The sequence below is a fragment of the Halichoerus grypus genome, chromosome 4, assembly GCF_964656455.1.
Source record: "Halichoerus grypus chromosome 4, mHalGry1.hap1.1, whole genome shotgun sequence".
Taxonomy (NCBI): Eukaryota; Metazoa; Chordata; class Mammalia; order Carnivora; family Phocidae; genus Halichoerus; species Halichoerus grypus.
Genome location: NC_135715.1, coordinates 101,274,478 through 101,295,010, shown reverse-complemented (window position 1 = coordinate 101,295,010; position 20,533 = coordinate 101,274,478). Strand labels below are relative to the sequence as shown.

At 40.9% G+C, this 20,533-nt stretch overlaps 1 protein-coding gene across 1 annotated transcript in view; it reads right to left on the bottom strand.

Annotated features, from left to right (window-relative positions):
- Positions 1–18,202, bottom strand: part of ACMSD (aminocarboxymuconate semialdehyde decarboxylase) — a 67,865-nt gene extending 49,663 nt beyond the window's left edge. Inside the window, exons 1-2 of the mRNA XM_078070714.1 lie at positions 18,022–18,202; positions 10,268–10,312 (exon numbers count right to left, since the gene is read on the bottom strand). Coding sequence (XP_077926840.1) covers positions 10,268–10,312; positions 18,022–18,078 — 102 coding nt within the window. The 5' untranslated portion in view covers positions 18,079–18,202. The remainder of the gene's footprint in view (positions 1–10,267; positions 10,313–18,021) is intronic.
- Positions 18,203–20,533: the final 2,331 nt, after the last annotated feature.

The following is a 20,533-nucleotide window of genomic DNA, read 5'->3' as shown; positions in this document are numbered from 1 at the left end:
CTTGGGGAATCTCCTACAAGGGAGGCCCCAGATACCCTCTCATAAAGCCCCACCCCCAACGCTTGCTCTCCTTGCCCCAAGCTTGACCAGCAGTGCTTGGTTTTTAATCAAGAGGAACTGATGCTTAAAGACAGGATCGGTGAATTTATTCTGCCAGTGATTCCAGCAGTGGCCACGTGCTGGGTCCATTGGCAGTGGTGTTGGTGGCAGTGTCCAGTGTCCAGCTGGGAGGCAACAGCTCCCTAGCCGGGCTAGTCCTGTGGTGTGGTCTTGGCTGTGGCTTCAATCACCTGCACATCTTATGAGTGGCTCCCTAGGCATTTGTAATTCTGGAGGGGCTTAAAACACTTGCAACCAATTCCTTTTCTGCTTAAACTGACCATTGTTGGTTTCCATTGTTTGCAACGAAGAGTCCAGAATGATACTGATTGCACAAATAGAATATAGGAACACATGTCTTTCCATTTGGTGAAGAAGGGAGGGGAGAGGAATGATGGTAAAAGAAAAAGTGAAGAAATATACTTTTATTTGGCAAATTAGAGGCTTTATTTTTCTTTTGCTCCTAAATAGGAAAGCTTAAGCACCATAAAGCACCCAGGATAGCAGAATGCTGAAAGAGCATGCACTCCAACAGACCTGGGTTTGAATCTCCTGAAGTTACTTACTACCAGTAGAAGAGGCTAAGTTAGGGGATTTCTGAGTTGAAGCCTCACTTTTTCTATCTGCAAAATGTGGACAATTATATTTGTCATGCTTGTGGCCACCCAGCATCTTTGGAACACTTTTGTGTGTGAATAAATGTTATGAAGGAGAATCCAGACTTCACTTCCCCAGGCTCCCTTGTAGTGAGGGTACGAACATGCGTGCAGGAGCTGCGTTCTGCTATGGGTGTTGTCTGAGGTGTCAGACGTGGCTGGAGCAGAAACGTCAGCACTCTGGTCTCCAGTCTCAGCAGCATCAGCATGAGTATGAGCTTCCTGTCTGTGGCCAGGAGGGGCGGCACTTGCCTCTTTGCTGGAGCAGTCCGCCACGTATGATTGGGCATTGTGCATGTTAGCACAGCCTCTGGTTTTGATCTGTTGTCTTCCCAGGAGGTTTGTGAGCTGCCTTTCTACTAAAGCAAGCTAGAGTGTGTTCTGTTATTTGCAACTAAGAACACTGGGTAAAACAGAAGATTCAATAGAAATAGGATATTTGTGAAGAACCAGGTCAGAGAACATGCTCCATCATTTCAGGCCAGATTTTACCATATATTATCAATGGCAATGGAGGAACTTGGGTTTCTCTGGGCGATGCATAAGTAAGTTTTGGTTTCAGATAAAGCAGGGCACATTAAAGCAGAAATGGATCATTTAGTTCAACCCTTGCATTTAGCAGTAAGTCTATAAAATTCAGTGACTTGTCCAAGGTTATGGATCCATTTTCCATACCACCATGCTGATATTGGTAATTGGTGTCTATTTAGTAGGCAAAGGTTAATTACTATCATTTCCTACAGATTCTGCTCTTTTGAGGGGATGGCCCTCATTACATGGCAGGAGAATTGGACTCACTAAACTTCTCTCTCCACATCCTTCATGCTGGATCCATGGTAAAGCTAATGAATGACAGCAACTCTCGGTTGAACTTTTTCTGAGTGAAAAGTAACACAGAGCAGCTGTGCCCTATAGTAGGCTCCCAATTTGCATTGTTTCTTAAGCCAGAATTTTGGGAGAATCAATTCCTGATACCTCTCACTTTACATTTGGGAACCCAGTATCCCTGCAGGGCTGTAAATGTGCCTCAGAAGGCAGCACTTGTTGCTGGGGGAGGGACAGAGGGTTTCTTAGGTTCTTAAGCTGACCTCAATATCAACCAAGATCTTAAACTAAACTAATAACCAAGTAATTGGAGTAAGCTGCTCCAATTTATTCAACCCACAAACAAATCCTGTTTTTCTAAACTCTCAAAACCAAGTTGTTGTTTTTTTTAAAGAGTTTCCCAACTGGGGTGCCTGGCTGGCTCAGTCAGAAGAGCATGTGACTCTTTTCTTTCTTTCTTTTTTAAGATTTTATTTATTTATCTGACAAAGAGAGAGTGTATAAGCAGGGGGAGCGGCAGGTAGAGGGAGAAGCGGGCTCCCCGCTGAGTAGGGAGCCCGACACAGGGCTCCATCCCAGGACCCTGGGATCATGACCTGAGCTGAAGGCAGATGTTTAACCAGCTGAGTCACCCTTGCATGTGACTCTTGATCTTGGGGGTCCTGAGTTCAAGCCCCACGTGGGGTGTAGAGATTACTTAAATAAATAAAACTTAAAAAAAAAAAAAAGAGTTCCCCAACCAACAATCGCCACCTGGGTAAACCATTTCAAATACACCTCTAATATTTTTAAAGCCAGAACAGCATGACATAATAGAAATCATGATACCGCAGGAGTCAGGAGACCAGGACCCTGTGTGTAAACAACCTCCCAGAACCTTGGATTCTAACTATAAAATAAGGGCTTAGAGTAAGAGATGTCTAAATTCCCTTTCCAGGATGGTGTGATGTGCTGCTCAAATCCTCTTTCAGGAATAAAAGGCCTTTTTCTTCTAGCTTCTGGGGGTGTTGCCTAAAGATAGCCCTGGACTATCAGCCCCTATGGGGAGATAGGAAGACTGCCTCAGCTGAAGAGCCACCTCCCTCCAGGTCCTGCTTCATTTCCAGGGCAGCCCACTTCCAATGTCTGACATGGAGGTATAAAGGCCCGTCTCTCTTGTCCTCCTGCACCCCAACTTGGGACAATTCTGAAGGTTTAGCTTTAGAGCTCCTGGTAGGGTCAGCTGAGGCCTCCATTGAAACATCACAGCTCAACATTGCCCTCTGTTCTATCCAGCTTTGTTCTCCTCCTTCCACTGGTGCCCATTGTCACAGCACTTCCTGATAAACCTCCTGCATGCTAATTTCTGTCTCAGAGTCTGATTCCCAGGGACCCTAACCTGGTATACTTCTGGTTCTCACATTCTAATTCTAATACTGTCCACAGATAAGTTCGAATATGGCTGGTATTTCAAATGATGGGTACTTCATGCATCATTTAAAATGTACTTTCAAACTCAATGTTTCACTATCAGATTCCCATTCTCTGCTCCTTACCCCCAGTGCCTACTCAGGCTATCCCTCTAGACCATGCAAACTTTTGAGCTGGTTGGGTTTGAAGTGCAGAGTTGTTAGAAATGGCCCAGATGCTGTCATCAGGAAGCACTTTCTATTATCACTCCAATGCTCACATCTCAAGGTTCTGAAGGGAGCTCCACTGGAGGCCCTGCTACCACCATTTCTCTCCCAGCCCTGCTGGCCCTCCCAGCTCACTGCTTTTGGCCTTGATGCCTGCAGTATCTCTCTCATCTCTCTGAGACAACTTCACTTTTTCCCTTCCCTCTGCCTACCATGTCATTTATCCAGTTCATTTCCCAGTGCCCTGAATTCTATCTCCAGAGTAGATCCTGAAGTGGTCTCCTCCTCCACATCTCGCTGCCCCAGTCTGGCCTAAGCCCCCTCCTCTCTTGCCCAAATGACTGCATCAGCCTCCAGCCTGATCTCCTGCTTTCACTTTTGTTCCCTTCCAACCCAGTCTTTAAAAAAGAGCCAGAGTCAGCTTTTTAAAATTAAAATTAAATTTTTTTTTTTTTTAATAAGTAGGCTCCACTCCTGGGAAGGTGCCCAACGTGGGGCTTGAACTCACAACCCTGATATCAAGACCTGAGCTGAGATCAAAAGTTAGATGCTTAACAGACTGAGCCACTGAGCCACCCGGCTCAGTATTCCCAGAGTCAACTTTTGAAACCTTAAATCAGATTTGGCCACTGCCCCACTTAAAGCTCTTGAATGGAATCCTATTGCCCTGAAGGCACAATCCAGACTCCTTAACCCAGCCTGCAAGACCCTTCGTGCTCTCATCCCTGCCTGCCTCTACAGCTTCATCCCACACATACCTACACCTTTAGAAATAGGCTCTCTGTTAGCTCTTTTCTGAGTAGTCTAAATTGACTACTCACACTTAAATTAGTGTGCCATTTGTTTTCTGTTTGGAGGTTAATTGATTTAACTAAAAAATATACATAAACATTTTACATAATACTATGTGTTTCTATAGGTACATGTATATATAAATAGAATAATGGGAAACAGTCTGGAAAGATACCCACCAAACTGTTAATAAAAATTACTTTTTTTAAAAATAAGATTCTGTTTTTAAGTAATCTCTGTACCCAATGTGGGGCCTCAAACTCATGACCCCCAGATCAAAAGTTGCGTGCTGTACCAACTGAGCCAGCCGGGCACCCCAATAGCAATCCCTGATAGGAATTACTTTTGAGGATAGGGAGTGCTGATCCAAGGGAATTAACTATAGCTTTATCTCCAAAAGCCTAAATTTAAAAAGGAAAATTTATTCAAATATTCCTTATGTAATGAAAAATTAACCTTAAAAATAAAAGCATGAAATGAGGGCATTGGATGAGGGCTTTAATCAGTATTGGCCATGATACCACATTAAGAAATGTATTTTCCATTGTGATGCATTGCACCCCAATATATCTATTTATACAGATACAGACTGAAATAAAAGTTTCATGAAACAATATTTACTCTTACCATGAATGCATTCTGCTATTCTCTTTTGTAATCTATTTTATTTTTTAAGCTGCTCTAACCTACTGCATTGATAAGACTCACTGTTGCATTGCAGCCCATATTTTCAAACACTGACTAGATAATCACTAGTTCTACAATTCAGAGATTCTTTTATGAAAATTGCCCCCTGCCCCTCCACCTCTCCTAAAGTCCCTTACTATTTTTTGTCTCTTTTGCTCAGTTAGTACAAAATTATTGCTATCTGTGTGTTCTTTATCCATTTGGGTGTTTTCCTGGCTCCCCAGTGATGGAGTGTGAAATAAAAGAAAATATATATATTGGTCTCTGCCCCTGATTCCTGGCACACTGCTTCTAAAACCCTTGTAATTTCCTAAGTGATAAGAAAACTGGGGGAATCTCTCTTTTTTTCTTCCAAATTTTTATTTAAATTCTAGTTAGTTAACATAGAGTGTAATATTGGTTTTAGGAGTAGAATTTAGTGATTTATCACTTACATACAATACCAGTGCTCCTCATAACAAGTGCCCTCCTTAATACCCATCACTCATTTAGTCCGTCCTCCACCCACCTCCCTCCATCAACCCTCAGTTTGTTTTCTGTTGTTGAGTCTCTTATGGTTTGCCTCCCCTCTCTTCTCTCTCTCTCTCTTTTTTTCCCTTCCCACATGTTCATCTGTTTTGTTTCCTAAATTCCACTATGAGTGAAACCATATAGTATTTGTCTTTCTCTGACTGACTTACTTTGCTTAGCATAATACAGTCTAGCTCCATCCATGTCATTGCAAATGGCAAGATTTCATTATTTTTGATGGCTGAGTCATATTCCATTGTGTATATATACCACATCTTCTTTATCCATTCATCAATCAATGGACACTTGGGCTCTCTCCATAGTTTGGCTATTGTTGGTAATGCTGCTATAAACATCGTGGTTCATGTACGCCTTCAAATCTGTATTTTTGTATCCTTTGGGTAGAGATCCAGTAGTGCAATTGCTGAATTGTAGGGTAGTTCTATTTTTAACTTTTTGAGGAAACTTCATACTGTCTTCCAGAGTGGCTGCACCAGTTTGCATTCCCACCAGCAGTGCAAGAGGGTTACCCTTTCTCTGCATCCTCTCCAACATCTGTTGTTTCCTGTGTTGCTAATTTTAGCCATTCTGACAGGTGTGAGATGATATCTCATTGTGGTTTTGATTTGCATTTCCCTGATGATGAGTGATGAACATCTTTTCATGTGTCTATTAGTCATCTGGATGTCTTTGGAAAAATGTCTGTTCATGTCTTCTGCCCATTTCTTAACTGGATTACTTGTTTTTTGGGGTGTTGAGTTTGATAAGATATTTATAGATTTTAGATACTAACCCTTTATCAGATATGTCATTTGCAAATATCTCCTCCCATTCCATAGGCTGCCTTTTAGTTTTGTTGTTTGTTTCCTTCACTGTGCAAAAGTTTTTATCTTGATGAAGCCCCAATAGTTCATTTTTGCTTTTGTTTCCCTTGCCTCTGGTGACGTATCTGGGAATTCCTGTCTCACATTTAGGCCTTTCATCCATTTTGAATTTATTTTTGTGTATGGTGTGAAAAAGTGGTCCAGTTTCATTCTTCTGCATGTGGCTGTCCAGTTTTCCAACACCATTTGTTGAAGAAACTGTCTTTTTTTCCATTGGATATTCTTTCCTGCTTTGTTGAAGATTAGTTGACCATATAGTTATGGGTTCATTTCTGGGTTTTCTGTTCTGTTCCATTGATCTACGTGTCTGTTTTTGTGCCAGTGCCATACTGTCTTGATGATGACAGCTTTGTAATAGAGCTTGAAGTCTGGAATTGTGATGCCTCCTGCTTTGCTTTTCATTTTCAGGATTGCTTTGACTATTTGGGGTCTTTTGTGGTTCCATACAAATTTGAGGATTGTTTGGTCTAGCTCTGTGAAAAATGCTGGTGGTATTTTGATAGGGATTGCGTTAAATGTGTAGATTGCTTTGGGTAGTATAGACATTTTAACAGTGTTTGTTATTCCAATCCATGAGTATGGAATTTTTTCCCATTTCTTTGTGTCCTCTTCAATTCCTTTCATAGGTATTCTGTAGTTTTCAGCATACATATCTTTTACCTCTTTGTTTAGGTTTATTCCTAGGTATCTTATTGTTATTGGTGCAATTGTAAATGGGATCGATTCCTTGATTTCTTTTTCTGGTGCTTCATTATTGGTGTATAGAAATGCAACAGATTTCTGCAAATGGATTTTATATCCTGGGACTTTGCTGAATTCATGTATTCTAGCAAACTTTTGGTGGAGTTTTTTGGATTTTCTACATGGAGTATCTTGTTGTCTGCAGATAGTGAAATTTTGACTTCTTCCTTGCCTATTTAGAAGCCTTTTATTTCTTTTTGCTGTCTGATTGCTGTGGTTAAGACTTCTAGTGCTATGTTAAATAGTAATGGTGAGAGTGGACATCCCTATCTTGTTCCTGACGATAGAGGAAAAGCTCTCAGTTTTTCCCCATTGAGGATGATATTAGCTGTGGGTCTTTCGTATATGGCTTTTATGATGTTGAAGTATGTTCCATCTTTACCTACTTTGTTGAGGATTACTGGGAGCATCTCTTATTTTAACATTTGGTCTTTAATCGTCTGACATAGGACTGCTAAAACCCTTGTAAATTCCTAAGTGGGTAAGAGACTAGGAGCATCTTTTGTTCTATTGACATGACTCCGAATAGACCCCTGGATGGCTCCTGGATGGGGGCTGGTCATCAGAAAGACCATGCCATGATTAGAAGCTTGGAATTTTCAGTCCCCCCACCACTTCTCCAGGGAGTAGAGGAGGGCTAGAAATGGAGTTAATAATTGAACATGCCTACATGATAAATCCTCCATAAAAATCCCAATAGCATGGGGTTCTGGGAGCTTCCAGGATGGAGAACACGTCCACACTGGGAGGATGATGCACCCCAACTCCATGGGGATGGAAGATCCTGTGCTTGGGACACAGGTGAAAAACTGAGTAGGTTTTTCTTTATGGGGGAAATCATTTTGAGAACAGCAACCTGATGAGATCACACAGAACAGTGTGTGCAAAATGCTAATCGGATAGAAAGGATGTGTATGTGTGTATGCATACGTGTTTATGTGCATGTGTGTGCGTGTCTGTATTTGAATTCTCAAGGGCCTGAAAAACACTCATTGGATGTTTCTAGATGCTTCTGACCCATGGATTTGAAAAGGACCCTATGTCTACCCTCTGAAATGCTCCTAGGTATTTTTTCCCCACCCCAAACAGCTCCTGAAAGGAAGTTATACAAACTGGCTTACTACTTATACTTTTATCAATACTCAACCAAGGACAAATGGTGTTTCTTTTTTTTTAGTTCTGAACAAAGCTTTCCTGTGGCAAACAAATACCCCTCAATTCATTCCAAGAGCATTGAAAAACCAAAGTTAAAAAGAGAAACAAATGGGCAGACCAGAGAAATGTTTTAGAAAGATTTTTCAGAGGACAGGAATCTCCAAGGTAAATCAGTCTTGGGAGCCACAAAATATTTGTTCAAAGGAATGTAGGAGAACAAAAAAGAAATTTCAGCCCCCAAATACTGGATTTTCTCATTGCTTAGCCTAATTTCCCATTTATATATATATATTTGCATGTTGTTTTTCCTGACTGTAATCCCTGACCCCTTAAATTATGAAAAATACAGATCTGGTTCTCTTGTATTTTCATTTGTTTTGTTTTTGAGAGAGAGGGAAGGAGAGTGTCACTGTTTTGTTCTATTAAATTCTGTCCAATTTTGCTGGAAATATGTAGGTAGCCGATATGAAATATTTTCATTCCTGTTTTCTTTTGGAGATTTACTCTTTATGCAATTTTTTGACATGAAAACAAAATGAAATGAAAGCCATTCAAATCCAGTATCGAGGTTACAAATGAGATCTAAAAACCAATCACAGGCTGCCCACTCCTGTGGCCTTCCTGATAGCGTTGTAATCAGCTCCACTCAGAATGTTCTCTACCTTGGGGAGATTTAAGGCCAACTGACATCACCAACTCCCAGGCTTGGAACTAACACTTTTAATGGGGAGAGTGCAGGACAGTGTCTAAACCAGCACTTAGTAGGCACTCTTTAATGAAGGTGAGAGCAAGCTGCCCCAGGGATTCTGATTTCCAAAACTATTTATTCTCCATTGCCTTTAGGATCAAGTACAAAGGCCTAAATCTATCCTCTATGGCCCTGTCTAATGAGGCTTCTGCCCATCTCTCCAGCTCTTATCTTGGCTCCCTAAACTCTACCTGTTTCTGTTCATATTCCACAGAGCATTCAGAGTGGTCTTTTTAAGCCATTAAGACCCTCCAGAGAATTTACGTTGCGCTGAGAATAAAATCCAGACTCCACAGCTGGGGACACTCTAAGTGTCCCCAGAGTCCCTCCATGATCTGGCCCCTGCATACCTCCCCAGCCTTATTTCCTACCATATCCCCCTTTCACTACATCTCAGCCACATTCCCTTCCTTTCTGTTCCTCAAACACAGTTCTTTTTTACTTGGTGGGCTTTGCAACTGCTGTTCCTCATCCAGGGACACTTGTCCAGGTTTTTCCTTCCCATCCTCTGAGTTTTAGCTGGCTCCCTGAGCAGCCAGCCCAGTGAATCTTCCCCAGTCACTCGCTACCACAGCACTGTTTTTCATTCCATTCTCTGTTGTGATCATGTTTGTTTGTCTCTCCCTGGAATTTGAGCACCATGAGGGCAGCGAATATCTCTGTCTGGTTCACCAGCCTATTCCTGGTGTTGAGATTGGTGGGCCTGACACAAAATAGGTGTCAATATAAATCAGTGAGTGAGTGAATGAATGTATGAGCCAGTGGTTCTTAGACTTGAGTGAGTGTCAGAATCACCAGAGGCTTGTCAAAACAGATTGCTGGCCTGACCCTCCAAATTCCTGAGTTGGTAGGTCTGGGGTGAGACCTCCAAGTCTGCATTTCTCCCAAGTTACCCCTGCACATGGTAACTCTGCCTTCCCAGACCCTGAGTTCTCCAGGGTCCGTCTGCATTTAGCTGGAAGCTCAGGAATATGATCTGAACTCCAGGAGAGCATGAGATGCCTCTGCAAGTGAAGTCAGATCTGATGGCTGCATAGCACTAGACATCAGCTCACTCTCAGGCCTCGTTACTTGCAGAATGCTTTGCCCCAGGCCTTCCTCCTCTTGCTTTTCCTCTTACCAGACTCAACCTTTAATAAAAGTGGCTTTTTCTCCTCTTTGTCTCTAATGTTTAATTTCTCCAGCTTATGCGCAAACCTAAACTGTGCCATTTATTTGGTTGGCATTAATATACTGTAATAACCTGTGGAAAGAGCCCAGGTTGCTTTCTTGAGGCAGAGCAATAAATGCTAAAATTGATTCTAGGGCGGAAAAAAAAAATAGACAAAAAAGATTTCTTAATGACTTCTCAAATTTTAATTTTATCTTCTTAAATACTGCTCTTTGAAGTCACCCTCATTTTTCTGGTAATTTTGAGAAACTCAGGGCTGCTCCCTTGCCTACTACAAAGTCAATAAGAGGACATGAGTTGAGCCTGGAGGCCCACCTGCAAGAACATCTCAGGCTCAGGATGTCCTTGGTCTAAGGCACATTCACCCTTTGTGAGAAGCTCACCTTACTGTGGTGTTGGAGCTGCACCCAGTCTCCATAGCCGAATCTCTGTGGGGGAGAAGCACAGTTAGACTGGAGGAACAAAAAGGGGAGGACTGCAATAAAGGGGCATCCCTGGGGCAAAGGATCCTGAGCTCCATCCTACCAGGCACCACCTTCCCATTTTCTCCCCCCCACACCCATGTATCATATACTCAATATTGATATTTAAATCAATTTACTTTTTTTCCCTCAAGTATATTTATTTGAAATATAAAGAGGAAAATTCTATATCATAGAAGTGCTCATTTTACCTAGGTTACAATTTTCTTTTTAAGATTCTATTTTATTTATTTGACAGAGAGAGAGGGAGAAGAAGAGAGCGAGCACGCATAAGCAGGGGGAGCAGCAGAGGAAGAGAGAGAAGCGGATTCTGCTGAGCAGGGAGCCCAATGTGGGGCTCGAACCCAGGACCCTGGGATCATGACCCGAGCCAAAGGCAGTTGCTCAACCGACTGAGCCACCCAGGTGCCCTGGTTACAATTTTTTTTAAGTTTGGTTTATTGAGGTATAATTTACATACCGTAACATTAGATATTTTAAGTGTATATTCTATGAAATCCCATGTTGCAATCAAAATAAAAATAGTCTTTCGTCACCCTGAAATATAATCTCATGCTCCTTTACAGTCAACACTTGACTCACCCTTGTCCTCAGCCCCTTACAGCCCTGGTCTGATTTCTCTGTTTATAAGTTTGACTTTTCCAGAATGTTGTTTAAGTTAAATCATACATTATGCATCCTTTGTGAGTGGATTTGTTTTCATTTAGTAATGCGTTTGAGATCCATCCATGTTGTTGCATGTGTTAGTAGTTCACTCCTTTTTTTACTGATGAGTAGTATTCCATTCTAGGGATATACCACAATTTATTTATTCATTCATCACTTGGTGGACATTTTGTTTTTCTACTTATCTGCTATTATGAATAAAGTTGCTATAAACATTTGAAGACAGTTCTTTGTGTAGAAATATGTTTTATTTTTTCTTAGGTAAATATCCAGGAGCAGAATTGCCTAATGAGAAACTGCCACTTAGAAACTGTGGCTAAAGTGGCTGTAGCAGTCTGCATGCCCAGCAACAAAGTATGAGAATTCCAGTTGCTCCATACCCTCACCTGCATGTAGTATTGTCAGTTTTCTTAATTTAGCCATTTCAGTAGGTGTGTAGTGGTATACCAATGTGGTCTTGATTTGTATTTCTCTAACAACTAGAACAGCTTTTCAAGTACTTATTTGCCATATTTTCTTTAGTGAAGTATCTGTGAACATTTTTTGCCTAGTTTTTTTAAAATCGGGTTATTTGTCTTCTTATGACTGAGTTTCGAGAGTTGTTTATGTGTTCCGGATCAGATATCAGACACTAGGTTGCAATTTTTAAATGAGGATTAACATTAAAAAATACTTGTTCATGTACCACCTAAAATCATTTCATGGACCACCAGGAGTACACAGACTGTAAGGACTACTCTTTAGGAAATACCATCTTAGAATGCTAACACTGCTCTTCAAACCATGGGTTGCAGTCCATTAGTAGATCATGAAATCAGTTTAGTGGATAGTGACCCAGACATTCTAAAAACCAAAATAGTTTGTGTAATGGATGCTGCCAGCGTCCCACCCAACTTCCCTCCCCTTAACACTCCTGTGCACACCAGCCCTCCTTCACCTGCCAGCCCCTGCATTTCTTTGACAAGGGCTTCCCTGTTGCTACTGAAGCCAGCTTTGATCCGGTCCTTCTAGAGGGTCAGAAGTCTCAGGAAATTAGTGTCCCCATTCCTGGCTCCCTGCCTCCAAAGCCCTCAACCAGTGACTGAGGGTGTCTGTATATAAGTACACTGAATACACTGGTTTCCCCACCACTTGGGCATCATGAGTCTGAGTTAGGCACACATTCTACACTTTCATTGGCTGCCTTGCTTTCCCTGTCTCATTTCTCCTCTTTCCTGGTGTTTCCAGGGTCACCTCCAAAGTAAACTACTTGCATTTGAATCTTTGTTTCAGGGTTTGCTTCTTGGAAAACCCAAGCTAAAATAGGAATGGAATGGAATGGAATGGAATGGAGTAGAATAGAACAGAATAGAATAGAGTAATATATTAGAATGTTTCCCATGTGGTATTAGTTCATTAGACTTTTCCGTTATATATATGAATGTACTGAGTCACAGTATAAAATATATTTCTTCTTGAGGTCATGAATAAAAAATTTTCAAAGGCTGCCTAAGAACATAGGTATATATAACTCATGTAACCATAGGTTTTAAAATATCATTTTGTTCATTTGTTCTCCAAACCATCAGGGAATCCCACCCCTGACCAGCCTTACTAGGGCAGAGAAAATAAAAGTGAAGGACATTTCCAACCTGTGTGGAGCACAGTCTTGAACGTGTGGGGCTGGGATGGCAAGTACTGAAGGGTAATGGTGTGTGAGACGTGCTGTGGTAGAGTAACACAAGCTCTCTGGGAGCCTGGAGGAGGGTACTGGCCGCCAACTTGCATCAGGTGGTATCTAGGGAGGGAGGTTGAAATGATAGTCTGGGATCAGATTGGAGAGAAACTTCCAATGTTCACCATTTCCAGGCTTCAGAACAGTGATTCTCACAGTGTGATGAAGAAGGGAAGGTGTTGGGCGCTGGAAACAGATGTGAAGAGCTCATCAACAGCTCTTTTCAGTAGTGATGAGTAGGGAAGCTGACCATCAGCTCAACTTCTTGCTTGTTGTAGTTGGATGAAACCAGCTAACAGTGGTTGGTTTTCATGTCATGTTACAAGGAAGTTGTCTTGAGGGAGTCAGGTGATGGAAGGTTCCTCTTCCTAGCTACCCTCTCACCTCCAGACTGAGAGGAGGTCTGGGCCTACAGCATAGAGGTGTTTGTATGTCTCTGTGTCTGTGAGTGGGGCCTGTCCCAAGAGATTTAGGATTTGGTAAATTCTGTATCAGCCTTATTCTACCTTGGCATAAGGTCTGTTCTTGAGTTCTAGCTCCAAATAATCATGTTAGCTCTGGAAATCTACTGGCCCCCTTCCTAAGTGACATCACAGGACCTGAAGTAGTAGGCTGGGCATTCAAAGGAAACTGTCCACCAGGGGGCCTAGCTTCTCTTCTCTGTACCGAGTCTCTCCCTTTGCCCCCCTCTATCCCACTCTGCTCCTTTCATGCATTTAATACCCTTGTGCTACCCCCCTCCACGTTCTCCTGGATAAAGCTGCTGAGAGATCTGTATTGGTGTAGGAGGTGGCCTATGGCCTCAACCAGTTACATTTTAGAGTAAATCAACTTTCTCTTGCATTGGAAAATTGCCATTGAAACTTTACTGTAGAAGAAAAGGTTTTGTTTCCTTGTTTCCTTCTTTTCTTCTTTTTTTCTTTATTCCTTCTTTCCTCTCTGTCTTTCTTACTTTTTCTTAATTTGCTAAGGAACTTTAACCCCGTAAGTTAGCAGGTTAAAGACGTGTTCCACTGGAGGAAGGGCAGAGAGGCAGAGAGAGGCGGAACAAAGGGATCCTGTCACACATGACAAACCACTTACAAGATCCTTGACTTTGTTGGAGTAACTTAGTATCTCAAAGTCACTGTTTCCTTATGTGTAAAATGAGGCTACATTTTGTGCTTCATATGTAGCTGTGGCATAGGGTTTTACAGGAATTAATTGAGATAAAATTCATAGAAAGCCACTGATACCAGACCTGGCTTACAGAAAGAACCTCATCAATGCTAACAATGGTTATGATGATGGTGACAGTGGCATTGGTGGTGGGGGAGGGGGGGGAGGTGGTGACAAAGGTGGTGAGAGTGATGGTTGTGGTGTTTGTAGGGTTGGCCGTGGTGTTGGCAATGGTAGAGGTCGTGAGGTGGTAGCCTAAGTGATGGTTGTGTTAGTGAGCTTCATGGCGGTGGTGGTGGCAGACAGGGATGGCGTCTGACGTAGCATAGAGGTGGCAGCCTGTTTTCTCCTCAGGTGGTGCAAGAAGGCATACCCTAGCACCAGACATTAAAGAGTGCTCTGAAAGAAGGCGCTCTTGTCACCCTTTTTTCTTCCTTCCTCTTTCTTGGAAAGCACAAAATTTGACCACTTTGTGTTTCTTCTAAGCCCCCTGCAAAGGCCTAACCTATTTAGGGCAACTGCTGCAAGTCTGGGCTCTACATAGTTCTGCAGCTGTCATCCTAGGTTGAACCAAGCCTGGGGTCTGAAATTTATGACCTTGAAAATAGTTTTGGTGAGAGCATATGCCAAGAGGCATTTACAGTCTGAAAATGTTTGACTGGCAATGACCAGGGTCCCATAGGCATTTAAGGGCATGACAATAAAAAACAAACTAAAAAATCCAAGGGAATTCAGTTTTATATACAAGAGATATGTTTCTGAGATGGATTTATATGAATCAGAGGTAGATGAACTGAATGGCATTTTTAGTGTCTTGGGGACCTCACACTTCATGAGGTGAATAAGGAACTTCCTGTGTGATGAAACCAGATATCTGTTTCCTCGGAGGGGTTGCTTAAAAGTCAGGTTATGTCTGGGATTTGGTCTCCTAAAACCTGACAGTGATCAAGTGCAATTAAATCATGCTATCGAAAAAAGATGTAAATATATATTTATTAAAGGCCAGAATTTTTTGACCCCATTTAAAACTAGAAGAATCTTTGCAAATCTTACTATTGGGGACATAGTAGGTGACCCATAAATTCTTACTGAAGGAAAGAGCCAAGACCTTATTATCATCATAGTTGTTATGAACAATCTCATCGTGGATCAGTCTGAAACATTGTTCACCGTGGTTCCTTGGGCCACCATCCTCCTCTTTCTGATAGCAGAGAGTGGAGGTCCTGATGCATCAGAAACACAATTTAATCAAGTGCCCCCTGCATCTGCTCTCTTTCCACATGAGATAGATTTTTTTCCCCCCTGAGGATTTTAACTGTAAGTCTGAGTAAAATCATTATTAGCAAGTGAAAATGAAAAGATTTCTCAAATCCCAGTCCTTTGTAATCATTAGTTAATTATCAGCCCAGGCATGTTGATTCTGCTTGTTTGTTTCCTCACTGCATTAGGAGGTCAAGGTTATTGAGGTGTGTCCATTAATGTTTAATAGGGAAAGGCAGGTTGGAAAACAGGTATTAGTTCTTCAAACAAAACTAGTACTGGCTTCTCCTTTTCATTCTTTTATTGGAAAGTTTGAAAAAATGGTTAGAAAAGATCAGAGATTGATGTTTTGAAATAATATTTTACCCCTTAAGAAACAATTTGAAGATAAAGGAAAATCTGCTGTAATTACTGAACTATATGAACGCCAAGGATTCATGTCACTTTAATGCTCACTTTACTCTGACTATATGGACTGGAAATGGGGAGAGAGGAAGAAGAATCCCAGCACTATTTAAATGTATGTTTATTTATCTCACTCCCAGTTTGAAGACACACAACTGTTTTTCAGCTGGTTTTTTCATCACTGGCTTGCCTGCAATCAAATGAACTTTACCATATAACAGATCCACTTGCTTGACCTGTGGGTTGAAGTCAGGTTCCAGTGACCCTGTGATGAGGCCCTCAGTGGGTTTACATGAGTGTGGGGGATTGGGGAACAGGCTGGTGTCGAGGGAGGCACTGGGGGACAGAGGGAAGCAGGGACATCCCTCATAGCAGTGATATTCTCCTGAGCCAGCTCCATCAAGGTGGTTGCAGTGGTAATGCTGTAGAGGGGCCACCACGGTCCCACATAGCTCCGGGATTAGAGGTTCATTTCTGAGTCTTAGGCACTCATTGGTCCAGCAAGGTTAATAATATAAATCCTATCTGCAATTTAAACAATTTTTATGTGAATCAAACATATATATATTGCTCCCTGGAAGTCTAAGAGTATAATGGTTATTATTATTATCATTATATCATCAACATAATTAAGTGTATCAGTTATCTGTTTGCAGCACATGAGACTACTAGATAGAACCCTGGTTTATTGGGACAAAATGCCCCTCCCCTCTTATGAGGCAACAGCTAGAAGTTAAGAAGGAGAAGGGAGGGGGATGTCTGGAGGGGGGTGGCTCATTCTGTTAGGTGTCTGACTCTTGGTTTCAGCTCAGGTTGTGATCTCAGGGTTGTGAGATCGAGCCCCTTGTCAGGCTCCATGCTCAGTGTGGAGTCTGCTTGAGGCTCTCTCTCCCTCTCCCGCTGCCCCTCCCCAGCCTCAAATAAATAAATAAATCTTAAAATAATTAAGAAGGAGAAGGGGGAATAAAGAGCCAGCAGAGCATGTGCTTGGGAAGTCTCCAGGGCACACATTTATGGTTATAGCCTCCCTAAGCTCTGCATCTTTCAGCGTCTTAAGCAGTTTTAACAATGCCTTTAGGACCCTGCATTGGGTGGGGGCACCTAGAAATTGTCAGCTCTTGGTGACAACTTCTCTGCTCAAACTGGAGGCAGGCTTCCAGGTGGGAGGCAGATAATGGGAGGTGGAGTTGTGGCACAGGATACTAGGTAGAAAGTTTTCTCCCTTTAGCAAAGAGGAGGCACCTTTTTAGGCTGCCCTGGGTCTTCATCACTAGCCTTGTGAAGTGGTGTTTACACTTTAATAAAACATGATGAGGACAATAGCATTCAGAACAGCAAGTTCCTATGTAGGCAGTTAGATTCCTGGAGGGGTCAGTTGGTGCGGTTAGTTTTTAGTACCTGCTCTAACAGGAAAGCCTTTTCCTGTTAGAGCAGGTACTAAAGATGGTTCAGCATCATATGTATTTTTCAGTCTACAATGTCTACTATCCACCTTACCTGAAGTACCAATGGACAAAGAAACAAGATTAACATTCTTCCAGGAGACAATTATGAGAAGAAAATAGTTTCACTTACTTGCACAATAAACTATATTTTAATTAGAGTTTGTGTTAATTCATTTTTCCTCACTTGGGATAAAAAAGATGAAACATTATTAGTGGCATGAAAATACTAGAGAAGGCTGAAGATTGGGTAAAACCTGATACTTAGCCTGAATAAAGCTCAAACCAATTATAAATTTCTTCATGTTCCCCACCTCCTTCTTTTAGTATTCATTCAAAAGTTCTTAATGACAAAAGGAAATTTCCCTCTTTTGAGAAACACAGAGAAAGAGACACTCATTGTACAAAGGCTTCATGTCATTTTCTCTAGGGTTTTTTTGATGTTCCTACTCTCTAGTTCGTAACAAGAATTTACAGCTTAAAGAACATCAAAAGGAAAGGTTTCAGACAGTGTCCTAAAATAGACTTCAAAAAAACTCCACAAAGCTATCTCTTGGTGCTTCTAAAACTTATTTTAAACATTTTGGAAAGGAGATGTGTTTTAGAAGTCCTGGAAGCCTATCACATTCCATTTTTTTAATAGTCTTTTACTTGAAACTATAACTTTAAATTCTGTAGTTGGCACGTATCTTCCCAGCAGCTGAGTATGTGATTTAAATGGAAGTAAAACTGCCTGACTTAAATTGTCCAGAAATTTTAGAGAATGCTTCATTTGAGGAGAAAAGGGGATTTTGAGAAGGCACTTACTTCTTTGATCAATGTTCTTTCAAAATAAATATAAAAGTAATTTTAAAAAACTGGAAAATCAGAGCTACCAAATAATTTTAAATCACCCCTAGAGCAGAGAAACTTAACATCTAATTCCCCAAAGAAGAGATAGATCTGTAATAGAGGCAGTGAGAAACCCTGGAGAAGGTCCAGAAATAATTCAGCAGATTAATCACCATTACCTTTTTTAGATCTGGCCATTCTTTTGGTAGAATATGACTATGGATGTCAATTTTCATCTCCGCAGGATCAGAGAAGCATGAAAAGAAAGAAGATTTGGTATCAAGAGATCTCCATAAAAACCATGGAGTTAATTGATTTACATAGTTCCTTTACAGCTATTTTCTGGCACCAGTCAGTAGGCTTACTCAGCTCTGTCTAGGTCCACTGGAATTGCCTTATTAAAGTTCAGAATTCTGTTTATTTGTCAACTTGGCTTTGGGTCAGCCACTCTTTGGTAATTGGGACTTTGGGCACTAAATTAAAAAATAAAATAAAATTAAAAAAAAAAAGACTGTACTAAACCTCAGGAAGTCAGATGTACTACTGGGTGCTTTTGAATTACAGCAGGTCCAAAACTGGCTAATCTTTGTTTTTAAATATTTCATTTTTTTTCAAGATATACATAAAAAAATCTGGGGCGCCTGGGTGGCGCAGTTGGTTGAGTGTCCAACTCTTGGATTCGGCTCAGGTAGTGATCTCATGGTCGTGGGATCGAGCCCCGCGTGGGGCTCTGAGCTCAGCATGGGGTCTGCTTGAGATTCTCTCTCCCCTTTCCCCTTCCCCTCCTGCTCATGCTCTCTCACTCTCTAAAATAAATAAATAAATAAATCTTTAAAAAAAAGATATACATAGTCAAAAATCGAATAGTACAGAGGGTTTTTAAAGAACAGTAGATCACTGATTCACCTTATCATTGGTTTCATTCCCCAGAAGCAACCAATTTTAATGCTTTTGCTTTTTGTTCAGTTATTTACCTTGATGTCTTTAAACAGTATTGATCAATTGGCTTGTTCCTGAAAATTTAGCATGTTGAAAAGTTGTGGGGGAAGTTTCACCTTTACTTTTGAATCAGAGAAAGAGCCCATTCTTCATACATGTTATTTTTTCCGTTGCCTTTTTCTTTCATTTGTTCATTCATGCATTGGGTATTTATTGAGATTGAATGAGGTAAAATAATGCATATGTTGTAATAATAATTGTACACAGCTTAAGTGCAGGGGAAAAAAGAAAGTAACCATTCCACTGAGAGTTGTCAGAGCACTTTGGGGAGGTCTTCCACTGGAGCAAAAAGTGGGGCTATTGGTCATGCCTCTAAAGAGAGCCTAGAACAAAGCAGCCCTTTGTTATTCTATGTTAACCCTTTCCTATTCCTGGAAAGCTTAAAATGTTCAAGGACCTGAGGTCCCTGGCACAGCCTTGAAACTGCTTTGGGATGATCCCTTCATCTCAGTCTCCACAGCACAGGGACTAAGTCATCAAAAAAGCCTTCCTACTAGGCTATTCAACTAGATTCTGGAAAAACTGTAACCAACATTCTTTTCAACTAGATTCTGGGTAAATTATAATAAGTTAAACTAGATTCTGAGTAAATTATAACAAACATTCTTTTAAATGCTGCTCAGCTTGAAAGAAAATAAATCAAATCCTCAAGATCATTTTTAAAAAAGTTCAGTGAGCTAAAACTGAATAAGTGAGCCTTAAATCAACATGGGGGCACATGCCAATACCCAAAGTAAGTGTAAGCACTTTTGGAGCACTTTCTGTGGCTCAGGCACTGTTCCAAGCATTTTACTCATATCAGTTCATTTATTCCTTATAACAATCCTATGAGAGAGGAATTATCACTAATATCCATTTTATGGAAGAGGAAACTGAAGCACAGAGAAGTTAGGTAACTTGTCCATGGTCACAGAAAAAGTGATTGGGACAGAATTTGAACGCAGGCAGTGTAGACTCAGAATTCTAGAGCTTTAAGGATTTATATCTCACAGAGGAGTAGGAAAGCATCCCATGGGTTTGTATAAAACTGAGACCCCTTCATTTAACTAGAATTTTTGAAGGGGCTAGAACTAGCAAATAAGTAAACTAGAAGAAAAAAATCCACTGGTCAACAAAGGGAGTGTATAAGGACATCTGTCTCCATGATGATAAAAAAAGGAAGAAAAAGAAAAGAATAACAAATTTTTTCGAGAATTCTTTGAGAAGTATTATCCAAAGACAGTTACTGAAGGTTTTAATTAAAGTGGTACCAGGTTAGTAATCCTTGACTACTCCATTTCCACCCATGCCCAGAAAGAGAAAATAGAAATCTTTCCTGGAGAAGAGCATCCCAACTTAGTCCTCTCAATATTGCCACAGATTAAGGTCAAGAAAATATGGGCTCATAATAAAAAATTCTACACACATGAGGAAAAAAACCACCATGAGGGAATGCCTATAGAAATAATAAATAATAGATTTAAACCTCCAAGAACATAAATATTGGAATTATTAAGCATAGAATATAAATTTATTTTACACAGAATGTTTAAAGAAATAAAAATTTGAAAATTAATGGACTATCAAATGATTGACCAAGAGTGAAAAGGGACAAAACTTTTATAAATGAAAACATAATAATTTAAATAAAAAATGCAGTCGGTGGATTAAACAGCAGAATAGACATAGTTGAGTGGAGAATTAATGAACTGG